This window comes from Typopeltis vanoorti, chromosome 16 (assembly GCF_054136105.1).
Source record: "Typopeltis vanoorti isolate ZY-2024b chromosome 16, IOZ_Tvanoo_1.0, whole genome shotgun sequence".
NCBI classification, from domain to species: Eukaryota; Metazoa; Arthropoda; class Arachnida; order Uropygi; family Thelyphonidae; genus Typopeltis; species Typopeltis vanoorti.
The window spans coordinates 102,560,031-102,586,702 of NC_143564.1; the positions used below are offsets into that span (position 1 = coordinate 102,560,031).

Below are 26,672 nucleotides of genomic sequence, written 5' to 3' on the forward strand. Positions count from 1 at the left end.
CATTAATGTGCTACCTTTTGTTTGGAATTAATAAAAAAAAATTAAAACACCTTAAAGCATTTTAAGAAATTTATGATGTTAAGCGTTAATCAAAATTAATAGAGATCTCTATTTTTGGAAACAAATCCCTTATTTTGATACTGAATAAATTTCTTTCCATATAAGGATGCAATATATTGTATATTGCATCCTTATGTAATGTATATTGCATCCTTAATCTAATAAAACATTTAAACAATTTAACTTGCTTCAAGATAGCATATTTTGTTTTATAAACTTTATTCAGTTTGGACATTAAACTTTATTAATAATAAGTGTATAGAGCATAATAAAATAATGCAGTCATCACTTTTGTATGTGTTTTCTATATATCACTCACACACGAGTGGCTGCAAGGCCTATTGCAAATAAATGCTGCTTATGGGTTGGGATCTAGAGTATAGTAATCTGTTGATATTCTTCTTAAAGAACTGGAGGTTGGGGTCCTTGGGGAATACTTCATGGGGAAGGCTGTTCCACAGAACAAGATAGATGGAATAAAAAAACTACTGGGAGTAGCATATCCAGTGAGTCAAGTAGTTCAGCGATTGTTCATGTTCCTGCAAATTTAGCAAAAATTGGGAGCATGACGGATTCTAGTTCTGCTGAATAGTGCTGATGGAAATATCTTTAGAAGAGACGATCAGAAATTCACCATCTGTAAAACAGTGGCTGAAAGAAGGTTTGTGAGGAAGAGGTAATCAGTCAACTGAATTGCTCTCTTCTGAACAGCAGCAAGAATTTTTAGAGATCTTAAGTACACTGTTCTCACAAGTCTCAAATCCACCAAACATTGGGTGGATTTGAGACTTGCACAGAGTAAGCAACTAGATATAAGAAAAGTAATGTCTTGAGCAAAAATTAGGTGCCAAGATTTTTTGAAGCTGAAGATGTAGTGATAATGATGTGATTACACCAGGAAAAGCTAGGAGTAAGTCAGTCAAAGAAGAGAGATCTGATCTGCTAAGTTGAGTATCATCAAAGGAGAACTAAGTTTTTTTTTTTGCAAAACACAGTTTGTTGTTGTCTTGATGAAGGATGGAGCAGAGATCACTATTTAGGGCACATGTCATAGATGATCTTGAAGCATGAGATGTTTGAGCTGTACAGAGTTTGTCATGTGAGTAGGATGAGTGAGGAGTCTGTCATCAGCAAAACTCTAAATAGGATTTGAGGTTAGTGAGAGCTGTGGCACCAAATCCAAGATGTTCAAAGTAAATTGGTGTACTTGCTTTATCTTTGCATTATTGAATTTTGAAATTATTATATTAGAAATCTACATATTGTTATGTCATCATCATCATCATACGTATCAAGGCTTTAGGCCTAGTATGGCCTGTTCCGACCTTAGAAGTCATCGTTGAATCGTTTAAGAGGACGTCCTGGTTTTCTTTTTCCTAATGGCTCGTACTTTAAGGCTTGTTTTGGTAATCTTTCTGTTTTCATTCTTTGAACGTGTTCCATCCATCTATGTTTATATTTTTTCAATTACTGGTTCTTGGTTTAATTCTTTCATAATATCTTCGTTTCTTTTGTGATCAAATATTGTTATGTCAAAAATGCAATTGGTAGACTCATTAAAGTGTTCTTAAAAGAATCGTTGGAATTTTATGCATACTTCATCAACATGTGCAGCCCAGGCTTATTAAAAACTAAAAATAAAACCATTATACATTACTTAAGAAGAATTTGAATGGCTTTTGATTTATTCATGGCAGTGAACTTTCATAACTAAACAATAGGTTTGATATGCTGTTGATGACTGGAATTTTAGAAGAGTGGTAAAGAAATACATTATGGGTGAATCAAGTTCTCCACATAAACATTTCAATATTCCTTCCTTTGTAGTTGTTGAAAGAGGCTGAGGTTCATAACATATAGTTTACGCTCATGAATTAATTCTGATCTGGAGAAATAAATGAGTTACCTAGTGAATGTGCATAATCAAATTTGAAACATGTGCATGGATTTAAAAACCAGCAAAACATTTCTGGTACATTTCAGTAATTGCGAGTTTATTTATTTTCTTTTTTTTTTATATATGATCCCCGCATGAAAGGTCACGAGACCTTAATAAAGGTCGAAACCAGTCTGGGTAGTGACCCTTCCCATAATGCAGAGCATTATACATGTCCATAAATTATGGACATACTGGCTCTCATTGATGAGACCTTAATAAAGGTCGAAACCAGTCTGGGTAGTGACCCTTCCCATAATGCAGAGCATTATACATGTCCATAAATATATGTTTTGCATTATTGGATACTAAGACAATTCACCTCTATATAGCAATAGCCCAGTTGTGAAGTTACTTCATATGCAAATTTTGTTTGCTTATGCTTGGATAAAGGATTAAACCAAGAATATAATTTCTTGGCATCTTTAATTTATAGTATAATCAAGTGAAAAAACTTTCAACATTTTAATGAAAAATTTGCAATTCAATCTTAAATTTGTTCTTTTTTTTATTTAAACTCATCTTAAGAATTTCACATTACACAAATCAGCAATATATGTAATATCTCAAAGACATCTCTCTTTCTCTCTTATGGAAAGAAATATCAAATTAACAGTAATAACAGATGCAAAGGGGAAAAAAATGGTTTAGATGAAACAAATATTTCTATCTTTGGAGTCAAAAATGAAGAAAGAGCAAAAGCAGGAGTAATGATTTTTATTCATAAATCAGTTTAGAAAACTATCACACATTATAAATACTTGAATGTGAGAATCTTAGAACTAAGCTTACAATTAAGTCATGGCTTCCTGATTGCTATTGGTGTCTGTACCTGAAGAAGAGAAAAATATAACAATGCCTTTTATTCAGATTTACAAAAAAATAAAAGATAAACCGTGAATGGCTATTAATATTAAATTAGAGATTTCAGTGACAGAGTAAGGAATATACCTGGTATATTCCACTTTGTATATATACCACTTGGTACAAATGGTAGGGCCACATGCAATGGAAATGGATACAAACTTAGAGATTTCTCCACATATAATAACTTAAAAATTACTAACTTTTTTTTTTTTTTTTGAGAATAAAGATTGCCATAAATTCATTGGAAAACAAAGAAGAAAGAAAGAAAGAGGCACATAAAAATTGATAAATACGAAATCACTTGAAGCAGAAATTAATTATAAATGCAAAAGAGCAACAACAACAACAACAAAAAAAAAAAAAAAACCAAAGAATTGGAAAAACGATCTTACAGTGAAGAGACCAAATACATACAAAATTTTAAGAGACATGAACAGGGTGGTAAAAGAAAAAAGTTGAAGTAAGCAAAGAGAAAATCTTGTTAGACTCTAGAATTTATGCCAAGATAGTGGTGAAAGTAAATCTGATATAATGCTAGCTGCTAACTTTACAGTGGAAGAAATAACATTACTAGAAATCCTACAAGCAATACATCAAAATAAATCAGGAAAATTCCTTGGTGAAGAGGGAATAGATACAGAACTTATTAAATATGTAGGCATTCTGTTCATCAAATGACTATTAAAATTATTTAGTACTATCTGGCAGCAAGGAAAAGACCAAAAAGTTGGAATAAGGCATTATCATTCCAATATGTAAAAAGATAATAAGTGTAACTATGAAAACCATAGACAAAACACAAATCATATGTAGAAGCCAAACTTTATGAACAAAATGGCTACTGAAAAGAACAGTCATGTATGGACCCAGCTTTTACATTAAAAATCCTTTTTTAATCTACAGCATTTGTAGATTACCAGAAAGTCTTAAAGTCATCAGTAAAAAATTGTGGATCATATTCAAGAAGTTAAACATTCCAAATCAGGTACTCTCAGCAATAAGTAACATGTAGCAAACAATCAGATAGCTATAAGAATCATTGAAAAGTTACAGGATGGAAATCAGTAAATGGAGGAGTCCATCAAAGATGCCTACTGTCACCACTCTTATTTAATATCTATATAGATGAAGTAGTAAAGAATGGAAGAAAAATATAAAATCAGAATGTAAACAGGAGAGTGGAACTATATTTAATAACCTTTGTTTGCAGATGACCATTGATCAATATATCGTTTAAATATAATTGCTAAAAAATTTTGTGATGCAAAGATTATTGTATTTTTGTACGTTGTATTGTATATTTTATTGTATAATACAATATAATATAGTATATTGTATTGTATGGTATTGTATTATATTGTATAACGAAAGAGGTTTTGAACTGATCAATTTTGCCTCACAAAATGAACTCACCATTACTAACACTCCATTTGGACATGGACTTCCCCTGATGGTAAAACACACAACCAAATCGACTTTATCTTTGTAAGCACAAAATTTAAAAACTCCAACTTCACAAGAACCAGATCATTTCCTGGAGCCGACATTGGTAGTGACCACAATATGGTCATCACAAATGAATATGAAAATGAGGGAAATATTACCTACAAAATCAACTCGTAAAAGATATAATATAGAAAAATTAAAAGACCCCCAAATAAATACATTATATAAATATAAATTAAAAGAAATTTTTGACACAAGCTTCAAAAAATATAATATCAAATCTAAAACCAAATACTTCTCACAAAAGATAACTGAAACAGCTGAAGAAATTCTTGGATACAAAAGGAAAGTTAATAAACCATGGATAACCAAAAATATTTTGGACCTATGCGATGAAAGAAGAAATTTGAAATCTCATATTAATAGTGGTGACAATAGAGAACAGTATAAAAATATTACCAAGATTATTAAAAATGAAGTCAAACATGCTAGAAACCTTTGGATACTAGATGAATGCAAAAACATAGAAGAGGACTGAAATAAAAATAATCCTAAAAGTGATTTTCAAATTATCAATAAATCAACCAAACCTTTTACTGCAATTAATTGGAGTATAGAAAATGAAGATGGAACTCTTATCATGGATAACCAGAAAATAGTTGATAGATGGAAATGTTACGCAACCAAGCTTTTTCAGAAGGACCCCCAACTGGCTGACGATATTTTGGACGGAATTTTGCCAGGAGGTTCGGAGGAAGGAGATTACCTGATATTAAAAGACGAAGTCATTGCAGCAGTTAGCTCCTCAAAAACAGGAAAATCACTGGGAATTGATGGTGCTACAATGGAACTGATACGTGAAGGAGGTGGCATCTTGCTAAATTTATTTCAGGATGTATGGAAGACAGAGACTTGGCCTTCTGATTGGCAGACTTCTATCCTTGTATCCATTCCTAAAAAGGGAAACAGCAATAAATGTAGCAACTATAGAACAATAGCAACTATATAGAACAATAGGCCTTATTAGCCACCCAAGCAAAATCCTGTTAAAAATATTATTGTCAAGAACTGAAAAGAAAATAGAAAGCAGACTATCAGATGAACAAGCAGGTTTCCGGAAGTCCAGAAGCACAATCGACCATATTTTTACAAAACATATAGTAGGCAAAAAATAGATAGAACATAACAAAATAATTTGTCACAACTTTATAGACCTTCAAAAATCTTTTGACTCAATATGGCATGAGGCATTATGGAAAATTTTAGAATATTATGGTATAGACAATAAAATCATTAGGATTATTAATTCTCTTTACTCCTCATCTGATATGAGAATTGAAATTAAAAATTACAGCAGTGAATCGTTCGGGCAGAATGGGGGTAAGACAGGGATGCATCTTGTCCCTCTCTTCTTTTTGTTTTCTGGAATATGTCATAGATGAAGCTCTTCATGAATATCACACTGGAATAGTAGTAAAACGTAAACAACTTCTGCAAAACGTAAACAACTTACGTTTTGCAGAAGATATCGATCTTCTGGCAGAAAGTGAAGAAGAATTACAAGAGATAACCAGCCACATTTTCGGAACATTAAAAAAATATGGATTATACATTATACTGCAAAAAAACAAAAACAATGATAACCTCAAAATCAGACATTGAACCCTTAAAGATACAAATCGACAATAAACAAATTGAGAATGTAAACAAATTCACTTATCTAGGAAGCACGCTGAGTCAAGATGGTGTCGCTCTAAAACTGACATTAAATACCAAATTGCAAAGGCAACTGTGGCCCTGCAAGAGTTAAAGCCCTTGTGGAGAGATAACAGAATAGCAATCACAACCAGATAAGACTAATTGACACTTTGGTGAATTCTATCCTCTTGTATGGTTGTGAAGCCTGGACTTTATTGAGGGAAGATGAGAGGAGACTCCTGTCTTTTGAAATGAAAACTTGCAGAAGACTCTTGAGAATTCCCTATGCTCACAAAACTAATGAAAATGTTTGGAAACTGATTAATTTAATAGATGGGGAAAAAAGGGAAAAGATTCTGACAGTCATCAGAAGAAGACAGATGAAATTCCTCCCTTTCTCAACTGACATCAAGAACAAGAGACCGAGATGATTGGAGGAGGATAACAAAGAACATCATCTACCAGCCATGAATGACCCAACTATCCATTTAGGACTTTGGGAGAGAAGAAGAAAGTATTGTATATTGTATTATTGCATTTTATAATGCAAGGATTTTTGTTATATCAACAAACAAAACAAAAATCACAGCTTTTAGAGGACTATCTCTAGTGAAAAGTAAAATCATGATTGAAAATAAAATTTTAGAACAAATTAACTGCTTCAAATATTTTGGATGTGCTGTATCATATATGAAAGAAGCTGGCATTGATACTAAAATTTCAAGCTTCCTAAAGATAACAGTAATTATCAATAATATTTTTAAATGCAACTAAGTTCAAAAGCATACATAAATAAGAGTTTAATAACGTCTTGGCAAGACCTTCTTTATTGTATGAAAGTGCATTATGGACTGTCAAAACAGGAAAAGGGAAAAAAAAAAAGAATAGAAACTAGAGAAATGAAATTTCTACAAAACATTGCAGGCTATACTCTCTGGGACAAAAAAAAATAAAGAAGCACAGAAAAATATGTAAAGAATTAAAAATATTTTTAGTATTGAACAAAATGCATAAATACTGAAAGAAATGGATTGGACATTTGAATGAATGGACATCTAAAAGATACTACTTCAATGCCATCTATTTGGAGGGCATAAGTCACAGACTACCAAAGAAAAGATGGAATGAGACTGAAAGAAGCTACTGGGCCTAAATATTTGAAAGGATGATGAGCAATTCCTGTGTGTGAGTGTGAGTGAGAGAGAGAGAAAAAAAAGATAGACTGAGATTAACCAGTGTTGATTATTGTTGACATATATGCACATACATATATGTAATAGTAATAATGAAACATAATGGATGAATAGAAATATTGATACTATATAGGGGAAGGGAGGAAGAAATATAAGGCTAAGGCATGCTTTAATAATTTACTTACACTCCACATTTGGGTTGGATAAGGGAAATGGTTGCATCTCAATATTGGTGAACTTTGCAAAAACAGGATGCTGCAGGGAATCTTATTACATAAATTGGAGCAAATAGAAATGCACATGATGTACTGATACAGAGAGTAGTATATGGCAAAGTTAAATGAAGGAGTAAGCAGTGGACAGTATTGTATCATAGAGCTCTGTACTAGAGCCATTGCTATTTAGTTTATACATTAATGATGATTTTGCGACTGATTTAATAAGAGGTGGGGGGTTGCCAAGCTTGCCAATGTTTTTGGAACTGATTTAGGGGGAACTGTCTAGTTAATTGCTGATTATGCTAAACTGAGGATGGCTACTTAATAAAGGTAATACAGTCTATTTAAATAGATGGAGAGTTTGGAAAAAGTGTAAGGTTATGTACTTTAGGATAAAAAAAACTATTATTACAAACTGCAAGAAATGAACATAAACTGGGTTTATATTGGCCAAAGAATTTTTAATAATAAAAATAAAGTAAAAATACCGACGTATTTTGCTAACTTGGCTGTTTGGCTTCGTCAGGGCATATAAAAGTGATACAACAAAACTTAAACAGTTTGTGAAGGAATAAACCGAATACAAATGTATTTTTTTTTACAAATTCAAAAGAACGCATACATCAAACGCATTCAACAAACGCATGGAGCATGTAAGATATCAACTATTGTTATGCAGGTACGTTCTGTAATTAGCAGCAAAATTAAACTCTAATTGCAGAACGTATGCGCCATGCGGTTGATGTATGCGTTCTTCTGAATTTGTAAAAATAATACATTTGTATTCAGTTTATTCCTTCATAAACTAAGTTGTTTTGTATCACTTTTATATGCCCTGACAAAGCCAAACAGCCAAGTTGGCAAAACTTGTTGATGTTTTTACTTTATTTTTATTATTAAAAATTCTTCGGCCAATATACAACCCAGTTTATTTTCATTTCTTGCATTCAATTGATGGTTGAAATGAATATAGAATCACTAAAAAACTACAAACTGTGTATCACATAAATGTAACCAAACTGCAAAAAAATTGATGATACTTGTGATTTGGGAATGATGATGGACAGATAATTGAAGTTCAAGAGGAAAATATTGAACAGAGGTGGACAGAATAGTATAAAGGATCTCTTGAATATTAGGAAACATGGGGACAGGTAGAGATAAGGAAGTTATTCCTTTTTTATAATGCTTTGGTATGACAACATCTGGACTGCTATGTATAGATATGGTTGCATAGATTTCTTGGAGATGAGGAAGCAGCAGAGTGGAATCCAGAGGTTATTATTATTATTATGTGACACCTCCAGGGAGTCCAAAGACTTATTGAGGGAGGGCCTACCCTACAACTCTGTCTCCACCCAATCCACCGAACCGCAACTACCATCATCATCTACACCAATGCCATCTACTGCCCACCACTACTACTAGTATTTTTCACAGACAATCACAAACATCCATGCCCAACGCGGGATTAGAATCCACTGCCTTTTGACTTGAGAGTAGATACGCTAACCACTCGGTCGACCAGGCCGCCAAGTAATGAAGATGGTAATAGATCTGTAGAATATTCCTAATGAGGATAGGTTGAAAGTTTATAGACTGTCAAATTTAATTAATAGGCAGCAGAAAAAGGGGAGGGGGATATGATAAAACATGTAAGTTATTAAAGGAATTTTATAGACTATATACAGAAGAAATTTTTAGTGCTTGACAGAGATGGAGAAAACAAGAAGTCATACCTAGAGGTTTTAACAGTGTGAGCATGAAGGGTGTAAGGACTGATTTTTTTCTTGGTGTGTGGTGAATGAGCAGAACAGGTTGCCAGAGTTTTGAATGATTTGTCAAAGAATGTGCTTGGGGGGGGGTGCAATAAGCCTTGTGAATAATTAGAAACTTATCTAAACTCTGGGACAGATCTCTCACTATAGGAATAAAACTGAAGATTGTAGATGCAACTGTGTTTTTAGTAGCCATTTATGGAGTGAAACCTGGAACCGAAAAAAGTTTTTTTTTCTCTTCATCCTCTGCCTTATGTCTTAGACCTGTTGTGTTATTGCAATCCATCTTTCCACTGTTTTTGTGGTCTTCCAACTGTTCTTCCTAGTACTTGCTTTCCTATTTTGTTTGGCAAATTGTTCTATCTTTTTTGCATTCTGTCAACATGCTTTAACAATTCCTTTTTTCTGCTTGCTATCCTTTTATTTACTGATTGAAGGATAGCAAATAAACACTTTTTGTTTATTTCTTCTTCTGATCTTATTCAATTTTGTTCTTTCCATAAGAGTTTTCATTTCTGTAGCAGTGTTATACTGTTTCAGCTCTTGTTTCAGATGCATATATTAAAACTAATCTTACTATACTTATGTATATATAGGTATCCCTCGATTAACACGGTTAATTAATCCCTCGATGTTACCGCGTATATCAAAATCGCGTTAATCAAATCTAATAATCAATGGTAAAAAGTACAATTCGTCCCTGATTGATTACTGTACTAATAGTTCGTTTTATATGGTACTCTTTTAAGAAAGATAAAAAATGAATGCAAAGTAAATGTTTAATAATTACTTATGCCTACATTAGTTACTGCAATTTTTTTTAATCAAAAGAAGTTATAAAGAGTCGTTTGAACAGTTTTAGTTTTTTTTCTTATCGGCATAAATTCTACGATAACAAGCAAAATGACTCTCCAGACCTCGGAAAACAAGAATTCTTCGATTAACATCTGGATCCATATTCATTACTTGCTGCTTAAGCGATTCTAAACTGTGAAATATTCCATCCAGTTCTTTGACTGTTATTTTCTTTGGAACCGCATCTTCACATTCCATTTGTTCATTGTCTTCATATGCGTTGTTCAATTTCAAGAAGATCGCTGTCACTGAAATCGTTTGAATTTGAATCCAATAATTCTTTAACATCTTCTGCATCAACGCCATCAGAACCGCAGTCTTCACCAATTGCAACGATTTCTTTGACCACGTTGTTCACAGGATTTTGAATACAACCTAAGTCATTAGCGCATTCTGGCAGAAGGTTTTTCCAAACAGCTTTCATGCAACTAGAAGGCACTTGCTCCCCCGAGTCACGAATGTTCTCAATTGCGTGTTTAATGTTAAATTTTTTCCAAAATTCGTGGAGCTTAATCGCATTTTCTCCCGTTGTTGTTTCTACTGTCTTTGAGAATGTCTTTTTAAGAAAATAGGCTTTGAAAGTTGCAATGACTCCCATGTCCATAGGTTGTAACAATGATGTTGTATTTGGTGGGAAAAATAAAATTTTACATTCTCACACAGATCATTAAGAGAATTTGGATCACCGCGAGGCTAACAGCCTCATGGCATGTGCATGATTTTGCGTGGTAAATTTAAAGGCACGTTAATCAAAACTCTTGCCACGTATATCAAGGGATTGCCTCAATTAATTTCGCTGCGATAATCAAAACCGTGTTAAGCAAGGGATACCTGTACTTGTCTAAGTTGCAACATCAACCGTTCTCAGTATATTCTAGATGAAGGTCTTTCCAAGATTTCTCCACTTGATCTTGTCCTAGGTTGCTTATTGCCAGGTCACTCACTTATTTCCTGATTTTATCTCTCCACTGCCTAAATTTACTATATCTTGGATCTGGTCGGATCCAAGATTTTTCTCTTTTCTCTTCAGACATAACGGCAGGGTGCTGTTTCACATGTTTGTCTATTTCTCCCTGGATTCAGCCATTGGCTGTGTTCTTTGGAATTAGGTAGATGTAATTATTCATGTTGGAAATTTTTTCACTCGATTATACTATAAATTAAAGAAACCAAGAAATTATTTACTTCGTTTAATCCTTTATCCAAGTGTAAGCAAACAAAGTTCACACCTGAAATATTTTCAGGACTGGGGCAACTCGTATATAGAAGCTGATGACTTCACATCACTTGCCTTAGTATCCCATAATGCAAAGCACATATCCTCATGGGTATGTATAATGCTACGCATTATGAGAAGGGTCACTACTCAGACTAGTTTCGACCTTTATTGAGGTCTCGTCAGTGGGAGCCATACCCAAAGGTGATACTAAGGTTGAAGTAATGCCGAAGTCATAATTTCTTATACGAGTAGCCAAAAGGTGTCACAGCTTATTACATAACTATAAGGATATGTGTTTGGCATTATGGGATAGTAAGGCAAACAACAAGCAATTCAAAGGAATAAAGGAATGGAATACAAAGTGCATAACAGTCGGTGGATTACCAATTAAAAACTGTTGCCTTGTGCTAGAAATTAATATTAATAATATATTATTAAATAATTCTTAAAAACTCTTTCTTTGATGGTTACATAAGATAAGAATCTCCCAAATTTTTCAGAGAAAGAGAGACAATCATTTCGATTCAGATTTGGCCGATGTGGAGAAGACGAGCTTTATCCCACTGGATATTGTGCTTAGTGTCAATACTATGTTGTGCCAGACCAGACTTTTGAGGTTTCATGTATTTAATATAATATTGATGTTCATTCATTCTTTTTTCCTGCAGTCTGTTGAAGAATCCTGAGATGTTGGAACACAGGAGTCAGTTATCTGCTGGATTTAATTACAGTTGTAACCATTAAATTCCATTAATGTTTTGATAGTGAAAAGTTCTTGTAAGCTTGAGGGAGAGGAGCACACTTTATGTGCTCTATTAATTAAATACTTGATAACACTAAAAGGCTGGTAGTTTACCATTCTTGACATCCTTCTTACACGCACAGCCTCTGGTAATTTATCAACCAGTGTTTATTGAAAACCTACCTTTACTAGCAGATATATTCATCAAACGTCTGCTCATCACACTTCTCAAAAAAATTGATGTTATCAAGTCTTTAATTAATAGAGCACACAAAGTGGGCTCCTCTCCCTCAAGCTTGCAACAAGAACTTTTCACTATCAAAACATTAATGGAATTTAATGGTTACAATTCTAATCAAATCCAGCAGATAATTGATTCCTATGTTCCCACACCTTAGGATTCTTCAACAGACCACAGGGTTCCAATCTCTTATATTTCTGGCATCTCGAAACCGATTGGTAGAATTCTGAAGAACTATAATCTCTTTCCCACATATTTTCCCATCAACAAAATTCCTGTTGCCATCTACAAAAGACAAACTGGCACCTCTATCATTAGCTGGAGTTTACCAGGTACCATGTAAATGTAATTTAACATATTTTGGACAAACAGGCCGTTCTGTGGGGAAAAAAAAAAGAATGAATGAACATCAATATTATATTGAATACATGAAACCTCAAAAGTCTGATCTGGCACAACATAGTTTTGACACTAAACACAATATCCAGTGGGATAAAGCTCGTCTTCTCCATTGATGCACGTTTAAATACGAATGCCTTTTCAAAGAAAGTTGCGAAGCCCTTTTACATTGGCCAAATCTGAATTGAAATGATTGTCTCTCTTTCTCTGAAAAGTTTGGGAGATTCTTATCTTATGTAACCATCAAAGAAATACTTTTTAAGAATTTTTAATAATATTTTATTAATATTAATTTCTAGCACAACAGTTTTTAGGTAATCCACCGACTATTATGCACTTTATATTCCATTCCTTTGAATTGCTTGTTGTCTACACTGATGATGTACTGTTAATTTCAGTACGAATTATTTGTACCTTTATTTCATTAAAGTTAATTACTGTGGTTATCATGTAATTTATTATTCAAGTATATAATTTCTTGGTTTCTTTAATTTATGTAATTATTCATATTTTCCAACATTACTTCCTCAACATATATGTCTGATTTATCTGTAAATTTATTGAACATTACTCCAAGTTTATCTCCCATGTCTTTACTTTTTTATGCTAATTTTTGAATCTTTTTTTGTAATTCAGGTGGAGTGTTTATGAAAATAGTGATATAATCAGCAAAACAAAGATGAATGTCTAAGGTGGTCTCCATTTATTTTGATTCCTTTTCATTCCCAATCATTGCTAGAAAAACACTTGAAAAATGACCAAAGCTTTTTAATGCCACATTTCTGGATTATAAAGTTTGGCGATACGGTATCACATTGGCATAATTCTTTTTTAATTTTGATGGGTTTTGTGTCTTCAAAAATCCTGAACATTGCTGCCATGCTCTTAGATGTCGGCAATAATTCTAATGAAGTTATTATCTATGGAGCAAGACATCAGGGAGTTGATGACTGCTGACATTTTTATGAAATCAATTACTTTCTCATAGTCAATGAATGCCAAGCAGTATGTGACCTGTATTTATTGGATCTCTCTATTAGTTTTTGTAGTATTTATATGTGAGCTGTGGTACTAAAACCCTTTCTGAAGCCTTCATATTTATGTGGTTGAGCAAAGGAGAGTACTTTTTCCAAGCTGTGTGACAGCTCCCTTGTGAACACCTTATAAATTACAAGCAGAAGGCTAATAGGTCTATAGTTTTTTCAGGTCTTCTTTGTTTCCCCCCCTTCCCTCCTTTTTATGTACCAGAATCACTGACATTGTTCCACTCCATGGGAATTTGGCCTTCATCAAGACATTAAGTAAAGAGTTTTGCAAGTACTGCTTCTACCTCCAGATGAGCAGCTTTTAAGATGTTTGCAGTAACACAGTACCATCTTCTCTTTGGACTTTTCTCTGGTCCATTTTCTTGATAACTTCCTTATGCAAGACTCATGGCACCTTTTCCATGGGTATGATTTTTATTGTCTTGTTATCATCATTATGATTCAGTTTTCCATAGAATTCTTCTAGTCTTCAAAATTTCCTTTCTAGTTTTAGTAAATAAACCATCGTCATAATTTTTAAGGGCTATTATATGTTTCTTTCCATTTCTCTGTTGATACCAGGTCATGTACTAGGCTCTGATTAATCTCAATTATTTTCTAGATAAACTCACATTTGTACTTTCTTATGTCCTCTGTGTTACACTTCTGTACAATCATGCAAAGTTCAGCATAGTCTACTGCGGATGATAACTGTTTCTTTCTGCACTTCATATTTCTTCATTTTTAGATGAGTCTTTTGGTATTTTTAGAATGATTTTTTCTGGATTTTGTAGTTTATTTGCCTCCTATCTTTGTGGCCACTTCCATCAATGATTTGGTTATTGCACTCCCTCAAAGATTTTTCCTAATGGTAAGAAACAGTTGGGTTTCAGCTGAAATGCTTTGCAATGGTTACAAAGGTTTGTTATATTGATTTTCCATGATTTCTTTATCAGTTTCGATTTTACTGATTATATGTTCAGGAACATTTTATATCTCACCATTCGAATCACTGCCTGTGATGAATTTATTAAGAATAGTGCAGTCTTGGATGACATATTTTTTGTTAAGATACAATCTATTTCACTTGTCTCTCCATTGGGATGGTGCCATGTCCACTTCCTTTTTTGGTTTTTTCTTAAAGGGGTTCATAATGAAGAGTTTTCTGATTCTGCAAATTTCACCATAGTGAAATTTGCCCACTGATGTTTTATCTTGTGCTGTTTTGATGAATCTTGCATTAAAGTCTCCCATAATAATTTTAAACTGTTGGTTTACTTTGTTACTCAAATGTTGGATTTCTTCATAAAAATGTTTCATCTTCCTCATAACTCATGGTAGATGCATATGCATAGATGAGTGGTAATTGATATCTCTTGCATATCTGGATAACCGGCTTTGCCACTTTATTTTGGGGAACTTTTCATCTCTGCAATTTTGGTCTTTAGCTTCTTGTTAATAATAAATTCTATATCACTGTGGCATCCATTGTCTCTACTCCTATAGTAGAATAGGTTTCCCACTGTGTAGTTCTACAAGATTTTCCTCTTTCACTTCACTTAGTGCAACAATGTCCCAGTTTATTTTGCCAAGTTCATCCTTCAGTTCAAGGAGTCATAAGTCTGTGGTTCATTCATTATACATAGCCAAGGGCAGCATCTATCCATTATTAGAAGGGTTATTAGCACCCTCTGCCTTCATGCACTTCACTGGCCGCTGCTTCGGCCAGTAACAGTCCAGCCTCTGGAGAATTAGGGCTGGGTTTCTTTGTTGTACTGTCATAAGGGAGAAAGATGAAGAATCTTGGAAGATTATACCCATAATCTCCATGTTTATTGATGATGTAGATGCATTTCCACTGTAATAACATATTCTTCCTTTGGTCCTATGAGTCTGTTGTAGTAGGAGGAAACAGTAGTAACTATACTGTTAGCACTGTAATCTTGTGAATGATTATTAGAAAATGTATTCACAAGAATTAATAATAATTTTATTACTGCAAATATTTCAGTCAGAGACTAACAGGCAATTATCAGGGCACAAATACATTCACTAGAGCATCAATAGTGGAATGTTATTCCTTGACATTCTATGACATTCTACTGTGAGAATGGAATAATGATGAAATAGCATTCCATTATTAATGCCCCACCTTGTGAATGTGCTTGTGCACTTATGGTGGTGACCTGTTAGTTTAAAGTCAAAATATTTGCAGTAATAAAATTATTATTAATTCTCATGACTACATGTTTATAGTTATCATACAATATCACAAGTGCTATTAAAAAAAACTCACTCGTAAATGAATATTCTTTAAGCTTAAAAATCATTTCTAATTGTAATAATGCACTCAGTAGTATTATTATTAGCAGCAACAGCATTAATTCAGCAGCATGATTATTATAGACTTCATTAAATTCATGAAATTATCTGCTGCTAATGAATGTAATGAAAATGATCATGAAAAAAAATGTTAAGGCAACATATTATGGATGATTTTTTTTAGCATATGAAGTACGAAGATTCACAGCATGCTGAAATTAGTAAATATGGATATCATGATCGTGCCAAGGAAAGAAGAAAAACAAAAGGGAGTGATAATCCTTATGAAAAAGATGACATTCCATCTTCTTTATCATGGTAAGTATTCTCTAGTGGTTCTTTTAATAAGTATTAATATTAGTCAGAGTTTGTTTTTATCAAGTGTTAGATGGGTTTCTTCTTATACTCTCAGAAGAATTTAACATTATCTTATTGGCAAGATTTTCAACTATACATAACAATCTGCAGGACTACTATCATATATTTTCTCTTAATTTAGCCATTGTTGGAAAAAGCCTGAGAACATTTCTTTATTGTAGACAGAATTTACAAGATCTTTTACTCTTAATTTTCCAACTGTTTGTTATATAAAATTCATTTTATTTTAGAGAAATTTCATATTTCTAAGGAGGTTGCATTGTTCTTTTATTGTGTATTTGAGTAAGAGAGAGAGAGGATAGTTATATAAAAATATATCAACCCAGATAAAATTATATTTCATTTCCAAATGGAGGTATTGTTGAAGAATGGAAATTTATGGCCTGTATAAGTTTGAAAGGTTGCATAATGCAAATGTTAATAAGGGATGGGAGCATGTAGGGCAATCGAAAAATAAGTACCTTTATTTTGGCAAATTTTTTGAAGCTGTTCAGTAATATTGACAGCTAATTCATGTTGTCAGTCAGTTATTGTTCTTCATGACAGAGGAAGTGGTTTCTATTTATTAACTTTATCTGAATCCAGACATGCTACAACTTTGACAATGCATTGTTTTATGATTTCCACATCACTACATGGCTTACTATTTCTCCCAAGTATATTTGCTACTTTATAAGTTGCTTCAGTAATTTCATTACTTCATCCTGTCATTACTTGAAATAATATTTGTGTTGGGGTTTTTTTGAAGCTTCAGATATATAATATGGAATTTCTTGGTTCTCCTTCCAATTTTGCATATTTGTGGTCCTTGTTCATACCATAATGCTGATGATTATTGTATCTTTTCACTGTTGAAATCACAGTATCTCAACAGTTCCATTTTATCTTTGGCTGCAAACATGTAGTACTACAGCTCACATTGTTTGTTAAATATTCTATTCTCTCCCTCAGTTGTTTTTTTATTCGTATTTGGGCTAACCAATAAAATTAAAAAAAAAAATCAATGAACAAATTAAACAAAAACTTCTACTTGTTCAGCTTGTTATAAAATGACAATACATATGACAGTACGACAAAATAGCAACGTGTAAAACTAAATCTTTTTTTTTTTTCCCAATCAAGCTGATATTTCACTGAGTGCTTGTAGTGGCTTCATAATATGATAGTGTGCTAACCATTGAACAGTGGATGAAGATGAAAGGCCAACCATACAACAATGGACAGAATGATAATAGTTGTTGATTTTTTTGACATTGTGTTTTAAAACCTTGAATCTCTTCCTCACCAGTAACCCATTTGTTGTGAATGTTTCTACCCTTTAGGCAGCTCAAACTACAATGTAGTGCAGATCTCTTTCCCCCCATGGAGCAAAACATACACAACCATGTGTTGTATGGCATGACCAGAAAGCCAGATGGGATGATCTTAGCAACTTCTATGCTTCATTTCCTTAGTCTGATTACTGTTTCCAGCTGCCTGAGCCAACCCTATGCACAGAATGAATGACCAAAATAATTATCATTGGCATGAAAATATTTATTCCCTGCTTTATTCCAAATTCTTGTCCCTTATCTAAGCCTTAGTTCTCCCACCGGTGTGCCAAGGCTGTACAAAAGAAGAGTCAGGCATACCACAACTGGCTTTCATCCAAAACTCTCTTCCTATACAGCCTACAAGCTTGGATATATCAAGAGCAAGTGGTTGCTCTTGATGTATCCAAGGCTTTTGAAACTGTTTGGCAGAAAGGTTTATTAAGGAAACTCCTATCACCACATCAAAGACAGATTTTGAGAAAGCTAAAAGCATGAAACTTGCATCCTGCCCAAATGACAGCCAGATGGTACTATTGCATCATCACTAACAGAAAAAGCCAACCTCCTGGCTTCCTCCTCCTCCTCGAATTCTTGTATAGCTGATCATGGAAAATGTACCCCCCAACCATTTCAAACACTCTACATTCAATGCCATGTTTGACCTTTCATGAAAACGAGATCAGATAATTTTTTCTCAAACTGGATGTCAGAAAATCTCCTGCCTTGACGGTATCCCTGTAGCTGCTCTAAAGGTCTGTGCTCCAGAGTTTACTCTCACTTTATGCCACCTATTTACACTTTCTTATTCAAATTGGTATCTATTCTGCAGTCTGGAAACTAGCCCATATACAACCTGTTCCTAAGAAGTGTGGCAAATCTTTATTTTCAAGCTACCATCTGGTTTGTCTTTCATCTTAATTCTTACTAAAGTAATGAAAAGAACTATCCACGGCCAATTCCTATGTTACCTTGAAGTCTCTTATCTAATAAATGACTAATAGTGTAGATTCCATCACTGTCAATCAATAGGGGGATCTATTTACCTATGTCACCCATTTCTGGATAAACAACATGGAAAGGTTTGGTGAATCTCAGGTGGTTGCTCTTGATACATCCAAGACTTTTGACACTGTTTGGCAGAAAGGTTTATTAAGGAAACTCCTATCATTGGATAGCCATCTTTCTGACTGGACACTCACTTTGAGTGATGGTGGATGGCTTCTATATATACAATGTATGCTGGGGTCACAGCTTTTCAAATCAAATGTGAATACGTTCTTTATTGCTCATTCAAAGTACTGGCGTACTATAGGTTGGCCAACTTCTCTTGGATCGGCTCTCCATAAAAAATATCATTCTCACTGAATTTCTGTTCACAAAGGGAGTATCAATTCCTCAGCTTGAGTGTACCCTTACAAACACAAAGATAATTGATTTATTTATTGTACATTTACACATAGCAGCATTGAGTGAAATACTACCTTCATCATCAGCACTAAAAAGACAAATCTGGAACATTCCTTATAGGATGGTTTGCTTCTTGGCCTGTGTGAAAATTATGGTATGGAATATTATTTTTAACTTTAGAATATTTAATGTTGTGACTGTTGACTTAACTTGTAGTTTGCCTCTTTAGAGATTAGTAACATCTCGTAAACTTTTTACTTATGAATGATTAAGTCTATTCCTCTTTTTCTGCTTTTGCTTGACCTTCATTTAATTGTACCTCCTTATTGTGGTAAGTATTGGAGCAGAGCTCTTGGGAGTAATTCTGAGGATAGGTTTCTGGCAGGAGCTTCAGACAGTGGTCTCTTCTGGATAAACGCTTCTTTGAGCATTTCCCAAAGAGTAGCTATGGGATGACTTTGCAGAAGAAAATCACATGTGAAATTCCTTTTAAAAAGAGTCATCTTTACTGCTGGACTTCCTTTAATAGGCACTGTCCCAGTGAACATGCTTATAAATCTTTTCCAGGAAGAACTGTGCTTCCAGCCCTAGGTTGCTAAGCAGTCAGTCTTGACTGCTTAGCAACCAATCTGTACATAATTCTTTGGCATACAATGACTTCTAACCAGTCTTTCTTTTTCTTTACTTCTAGCTAATCTGCTCCTTTCCACATTCTGCAAGCTTCCTCCTTGTGGACTAGTGTTTTCTTGCCTTCTTCCCTTGGCTTCCACATCTCCCTCTCTCTCTTCCCTCAAAATTTTCAGTCTCCAGTCTCCTTTTTCTCTAGACTGCAGTATCCTTAAATGATGGCTGACAGCTTCCTTATATTACTGTTATATCATGGACCATATGACTTGATTTGAATGTGATGTGGTATTGTTTCCATCACGGGTGGCACTGTTAGCTAGCATCATAAGACATGATTTGTTAGTTCTTTATCACTTGACATGCAAGTAACACTTGTAAGAATTCAGTCATACTGAAATAATTTCAGACATGAGACTGAACTCTAACACACATGTTAAAATCTTTTAATGACAAACTTTGATTCATTCTAGTGACATCACTAGTCAGCAAATCCAGAATATTAAACTCAGTAGAACAGGAGAGCTTCAGAGAATGACAGCCTTCCAAATTGTAAAACATTCCATAGAATGTTGAAGATTCACAGTTAAACCATTCATGAAAGTCTCTATCTTCAGAAGTCCCCCACTGACTGCAGCCAAAAGTGATTTTGTAAAGGTTTTCAAGATGTCCAAGCAACACCAAAATTATAAATAAAAATGCAGATTTTAAAAGTTAAAAAAAAAAAAATCAAGGAAGCAGAAAGCACAAGCATTACTGCAGAACAGAAGGTGAAACCTTTCACCTTCTAATATGCCTAGTAATTTTAATTATGGTATTGGCCTTGACATGCTTACACAGCATTAAATACATGGATGTAAAGTTTTCATTGAAATTGAGATAATATTTAGATGCATTGAAATAACATGGATATGAAACATATATTATTTGATATATTTCATCCACATGGAGATTTGGGGTGGTTAGGAGAGGAGGGGGGGGGGGGCAGTTTGGAAGACCCTTCACTGATACTTCTCACAGAATGTGACTATTAGCATCAGTAGCCCTTATCACTCATCTAAAGGAAGCTACCTTCTATAGAAGGGGAGAAGGAAAAATATAGTACCATCAGTATTAGGACAAGAATATGTAATGCCTAGTCAATAGATCTGAATTTCATTAGCAGCATAGTCATCCATAATAAATTAGCCTTTCAAGTTATCTCCTAATAACCTTGATATTCAATTAACATTCCTAACATTAAATACCATTTTTTTAAATTTTTTATTTTTATTTTATTTTGGTTTAACCAATAAGAATACAATTTGGTCGGCTAAATCCTAAATTGCCAGCCCATCCCTGTTCGTTCAGTATCCAAGTAGACACCCAACAGGGTGTACCAGGAGAAGGTGAGGATTGGACATGAGATCAGAAGCCCTCATTGGTTCTCTGCATTCCTTTAAAGACTATGTGGAGGTCTCCTCTCAGTTATACAGCTTTGACCCTTAAGCACTCAGATTGGAGGAAAATTGTAGATAGGAAGTTAGTAATGATGTAATTTTTTTCATATAGTACTATCATATCCTGTACACCCCTTGAGGGTACATGGCAGGAATTTAATGATGATGATGACATTAAATACCAGAGGATATTTCATGTCACTGTTAAACATAGTGGTCTTCAGCACATCCTTTTGACCAATAACTACTGTCCAGAAATAATCAGGCAGAAAAACCAATATTTACATCCCACAAAAAAAAAAAAAAATCTTTCATGCAATGGAAACACTGGCCATGCACTTTGCATTACTCTCATTGTTCAACTGCAGGCATTATCATTGGACTAACTATTGGAGTTCAATGAATCTACAGCATGGTCACCTTTCCTGGGTGTGCAATTTATGCTTGCATAATACTTCCAGCAGGAGGATAGTATATTTAATGAATGGCTGTATCCTACAGGAGGAACAGCTGGCAGTACAGTTCTGAAATTCATGCAAAATCACCTTGACACATCTAATTAATGTTAGATGACTCATATTAAAAAAATATGTCAAGGCAGATGTCAACTCCCTGGCACATTCCTTCAGAATACATGGTAATATATTATCAAGTCCCACAGCCTTATTAACATCAGGTTTGCTCAACTCTCCATACACCTCTTGCTCACTTACAGTCTCTCCTCACCATCATTAACTGCTCTCAATCTCTCCATGAAGTCACATTCACAAGAATGAAAGACATCTATGAACTGCTTATTAAGAATCTCCACTGTATCTTCTGCAATAGTTGTCCTTATACCATTTTCTCCAATCAATGGTATCCAATCAAATATCCACAATCATTCTTTTTTTTGCTGGCTACATATCGAAAGAACTGCCTAGGATTCTTTTTGGCTTCATTAGCCAACTGCTGCTCATACCTCACTTTTGCTACCCTTACCAACCAAGTCACCTGCCTTGCCTGTTCTTTGTAATCCTAATGGAATTGGTTATTACCACTTCTCTTATGCTGTCACCAGGGCTGGATTAAAACCCATAGAGGCCTTAAACACTTAAAAGATTTTGGTGCCCCATATATATGTAATTCAAAATATAAACAATAATAAACCATAAAATAAATTTTTATGGTTTATTATTGTTTGAAAATGAAACAAAACTTATAGTAAGATGGAAAATAATGTTGAAAATATTTTTGTATACTTCAAATTTAGATTTGAAAAGTTTTCTCCTACTTTTTTTAATTGCAAAGTCTTTGATCAGATCCTCAAAATTAATCTTACGTAACACATCTGCTTCTATACTTAGTAGAGATAAGGCATTCAACCTGCCTTATTGCATAGTTGTTCTGATGGGATTTTTAATATACTTCAACTGAGAAAATGAACGCTCAGTTCAGCAATTTTTGACCATTAATGTTAAAAATATACGAAAAGCAATGTCTACATTTGGAAAGGCACACTCAATATTGTCTTCTACAATTATTTTATAAAGTTCAGCATGACTGAATCTTGTTTTTACATTTTTTGTTGCACTGAACTTATGGCACACATATGAGTGAAACTGCTGAAGCTCAGCTGAGAAATTAGTATTCAAGTCCTCTGGATAAGCATCAATCAGCTTTTGACAACACTGAGAATACCTTTCAATTTCAGTAGATGATGAAGTCACTGAAGTAGCATTATGTGGCACATCACTTAGAAAAGAAAATCTCTCTGATATTTCTTTGTATATCTCTCTTCTTCTTATCTCAGTTTCAACTTTGTCAACAATTGTGTAAAAGGTGGTGATACGAAATTTATCTCTGGCATTCAGATATACTTCTGGAGCATCTCCGTCATTGGGTACCTTCTTTCTGATATGTTTGCAAGTTTGAGCTGCCTTGTAATCAACATCTGGTAGCACTTCCTTTGTAGCTGCTTCATATCTTTCAAATTCATTTCGTGAAGTGCATAATTGGTCAGTTAATGATCCATACAGATCTGCACATGTTTTTAAGTTGACATCCTTATTCTGTAGAACTTGGCTTACTCTATGAAAATTTTGCAAAATCTTACCCAAAAATTCAACATAAAAACGAATTCTAGCTCTTGCATCTTATTTGCAATATTATCTGCTTCTCTTCTAGTGTCTCCCTTTTGTGACTGGTCTTCAGCTATACAGTCTAACGCTTCTAATATTTGAAGGAAAGATTTCAAAATTGCTGCTGTTGCCATAGCATGTGCCTCCCATCTGGTATCAGAGAGGGATTTTAAGAGATTTCTAATACAACCTTTAAGAATTGTCCACCGACTGGTTGAGGCTGAAAAAAAGGTACAGAGCAACTACACTGTAGAGAAGAAATTAACCACCTCTTGACAGCAGTCAACAGCACTTCGGCCTACTGAATTTAGTGAATGAGCTGCACAGAGCACATATTTAGCAAACTTGTTTGTTTCTAAAATTTTTTTCTGCATCCCCTTATAACACCCAGACATGTTAGCAGCATTGTCATAAGACTGACCCCTAAAAATTTGAAAAGTTTAGCTGACAAACTTTACGTAAGTACTGCAATACCTGATTTGCCATTTCCTCACCGGTATGGCTTTTCATTTTCAGAAAGGTTAAAAAGCGTTCAATAGGCTGTCCATCTTTTAAGTATCTTAGTACAACACTTAACTGGTCGATATGTCACAGATCTGGTGTTGAATCAGCTGACAAACTAAAATAACCAGAAGATTTTACTTGTCAACAATAAGCACGTGGACCTTTTCAGCCATCAGTTGAATGAGTTCCTCACAGATGGCTTTGGACAGATAAGGATTTCCTTTGCCACAATTTCTATATTTCGCAATGTGACCTGCTAAAAATGGATCAAACTGATTTATGAGCTCAAGCAGCCCTAAAAAGTTCCCATTTTGCAATGATCGAAATCTTTCTTCTGTTCCTTGAAAAGCCAAGCCACATTCAGCTAACATATGAATAACAGCTATAACACACCTCAGGACATGTTCCCAGTAATCACACTCTTCCTGAATTTGTTTTTCCAATTGTTGTCCCAACCCTACACCTTGTCTGTGAGTTAAGTATGTTAGCATAGAGTCCCGGTGAGTAGTGCTTTTTTCATGTTGATCAATTACAATAGTATTTCGCCAGTCACTGAACCCTTTTCTTGTAACAAATGTGCGAAATTTTTAGGAGCAAACAGTTTACAAACAAAACAATAAACTGATCCCGTTGATGGTGAATACAATAACCACTCTCTCTTGTATTCCTTCCGATTGGCTTTTGTCCCAACAAAAAGTTTCTGCGAACAGTATCTTACTGGTTTGCCTCTATGAAATGTCGGTAAGACTTGTCAAATGGCCCATTGTGGTGTTGACAGTCACTGGGTCCACACGTCATCAGCAGAGAAATCAAGCCACAATCCTGGATCTTTTGCTATATTTACTTCATCTTTTGCAGACTGAATCATTTCACCACCATCACCATGGCCCACTAAACTTTCATTTTCAGCAATTATTTCAACCTCGGAATGTTTTGTAAAGCAACTTGTATCAACATTTGCAGTAGAGATATCAAGAGAATTTACAGACAAAGTGAGGTCAGTGGTGAGACATGTGCTAGATGAACCTGCTTGTGACACCTTGATGATTCCAACATCAAAGTGTCACATCATATTTTGATTTTGAAGTGATCAAAGTGGTATTTATGTCCACTTCTGATGACGGAGATTGGCTCTGATCAGGAATTGATATATAATGTTGTGGAACTTGTGTGAAGAAATCAGTCAGCTTTGCAGTCTTGAAATCTAATTCCAAAGTCTCCTCTTGTTTCTTTTTTGATAGTTTTCGCTTTTGTGCACCACTTAATTGAACACGTTTCATCTTGGTTCTTGGGATCTGTTAAATACAGAAATAAAAAGATTATTTTGTTGAATATTAGGTGACAATCAACACAGTTACACATATCACAGGCAAAATCATACGAACAATTTAATTTTCGGCTTACAGCTGAATCTTGTGCTTTCGTGCTTTAATTAACTCTATTTTACCGGAGTCGCACTTCTGCGACAGCTAAGCCTTTTACCGGAGGCACGTTTCTGAGACAACCACGTGATTTGTTTTATATTTGCTTCTGGAGCCTTTTATAAGACATAATTTATTAAATCAGACAGGAAAATAAAAAATAAAATGGTTATGTTAATTATAAAAAATTACCTCATTTGACACAAAGGTAGTGCTAGAAAGCGTCATGAGCAATAATACGGTGTAAATGAACCATCATGCACGTGATTAGAGTTTTATTAGGTCTTCTACACGTCATTATTTGTTGAAATAAAGTAGGTAACAGTAATATAATAATATAATTATGGAGAAAGCCCTGGCTGTCTCCATCATGTCATTTTTCTCTACCTCCATAATGTCCTTTTTATCACATGCTTAATCTCTTTATTCATCCATTTCACACCTACCTTATTTAACCTTCTGACTCTTGGAATACATTTGGAATTCAATACATTGTATTTTTCCCAAAAGATCCTTTCTTTTAGGCTTGCACGGTGATCCGAGTACATTTTTGAAAATTATAGAGACAACTACCGTGTTTGAGCAAAACTTTAGTTTAATATAACTAAACTCTACATTTAACGTTTCAACCTTAATATCAAGGTCATCTTCTGGAGCATATGCACTATATACAAATAACAAGCTACACTACAATCTATCTGGTTTGTTAAAGTTACTATGATAAACCAGATAGATTGTAGTATAACTGGTTCTCTGTATATAGTGCATATGCTCCAGAAGATGACCTTGATATAAAGGTCGAAACGTCGAATGTAGAGTTTAGTTATATTAAACTAAAGTTTTACTCAAATACAGTAGTTGTCTCCATAATTTTCAAAAATGTTCCTAAAAGATCAGTTTTAAAAACCACTTTCAGAGTTTGTGTAGATATTAAGATAGTCGGTGTATTATGTCTGTTACTTATGTGTGTGTTCTTCTGGTCAGTTTGCCTGTTTTATAGAATGAAAATCCTGAGTTTCTAGAATAAAAAAAAAACTCTTCTAACTGTATATTAGACCACCTATTTGCCTTCAGATGGGGGGGGAGAACCTCTTATAATGCTTTTTTGTATTATTATTATTATTACAGGTAACTCCAAGGAGGCCTTAGACTCATCGAGGGGAGGCCCTAAACATCATGTCAAGAACAACTATTCAACACCCACACAGTATCTATCATACTTTGCCTTGAACTCATTCACAGTCATGGCACCCACAACAGACTCTGGCAGCTTATTCCACTCATTCACCACTCTCCAAGTAAAAAACCTAGTTCTAACGCCCTTGCTAACCACACTCTTGCTCAGTTTCCATGGATAGCCCCTAGTCCTCCCACCACCAGTCCTGTTCTGAAAAATATCCTCTGAATTAATCTTGTAGAAACCCTTCAGTGATTTGAATGTCTCAATCATATCACCCCTTTTCTGCC

General features: G+C 34.3%; 1 protein-coding gene across 2 annotated transcripts in view; it reads left to right on the forward strand.

Moving 5' to 3' along the window:
- The window catches only part of LOC150098226 (angiogenic factor with G patch and FHA domains 1-like), a 287,180-nt gene that overhangs the window by 186,934 nt on the left and 73,574 nt on the right, over positions 1 to 26,672 (forward strand). For both annotated transcript variants that reach the window (XM_090406375.1, XM_090406374.1), the window contains exon 11: positions 16,184 to 16,317. In XM_090406375.1, the coding sequence (XP_090262501.1) occupies positions 16,184 to 16,317 (134 nt within the window). The remainder of the gene's footprint in view (positions 1 to 16,183; positions 16,318 to 26,672) is intronic.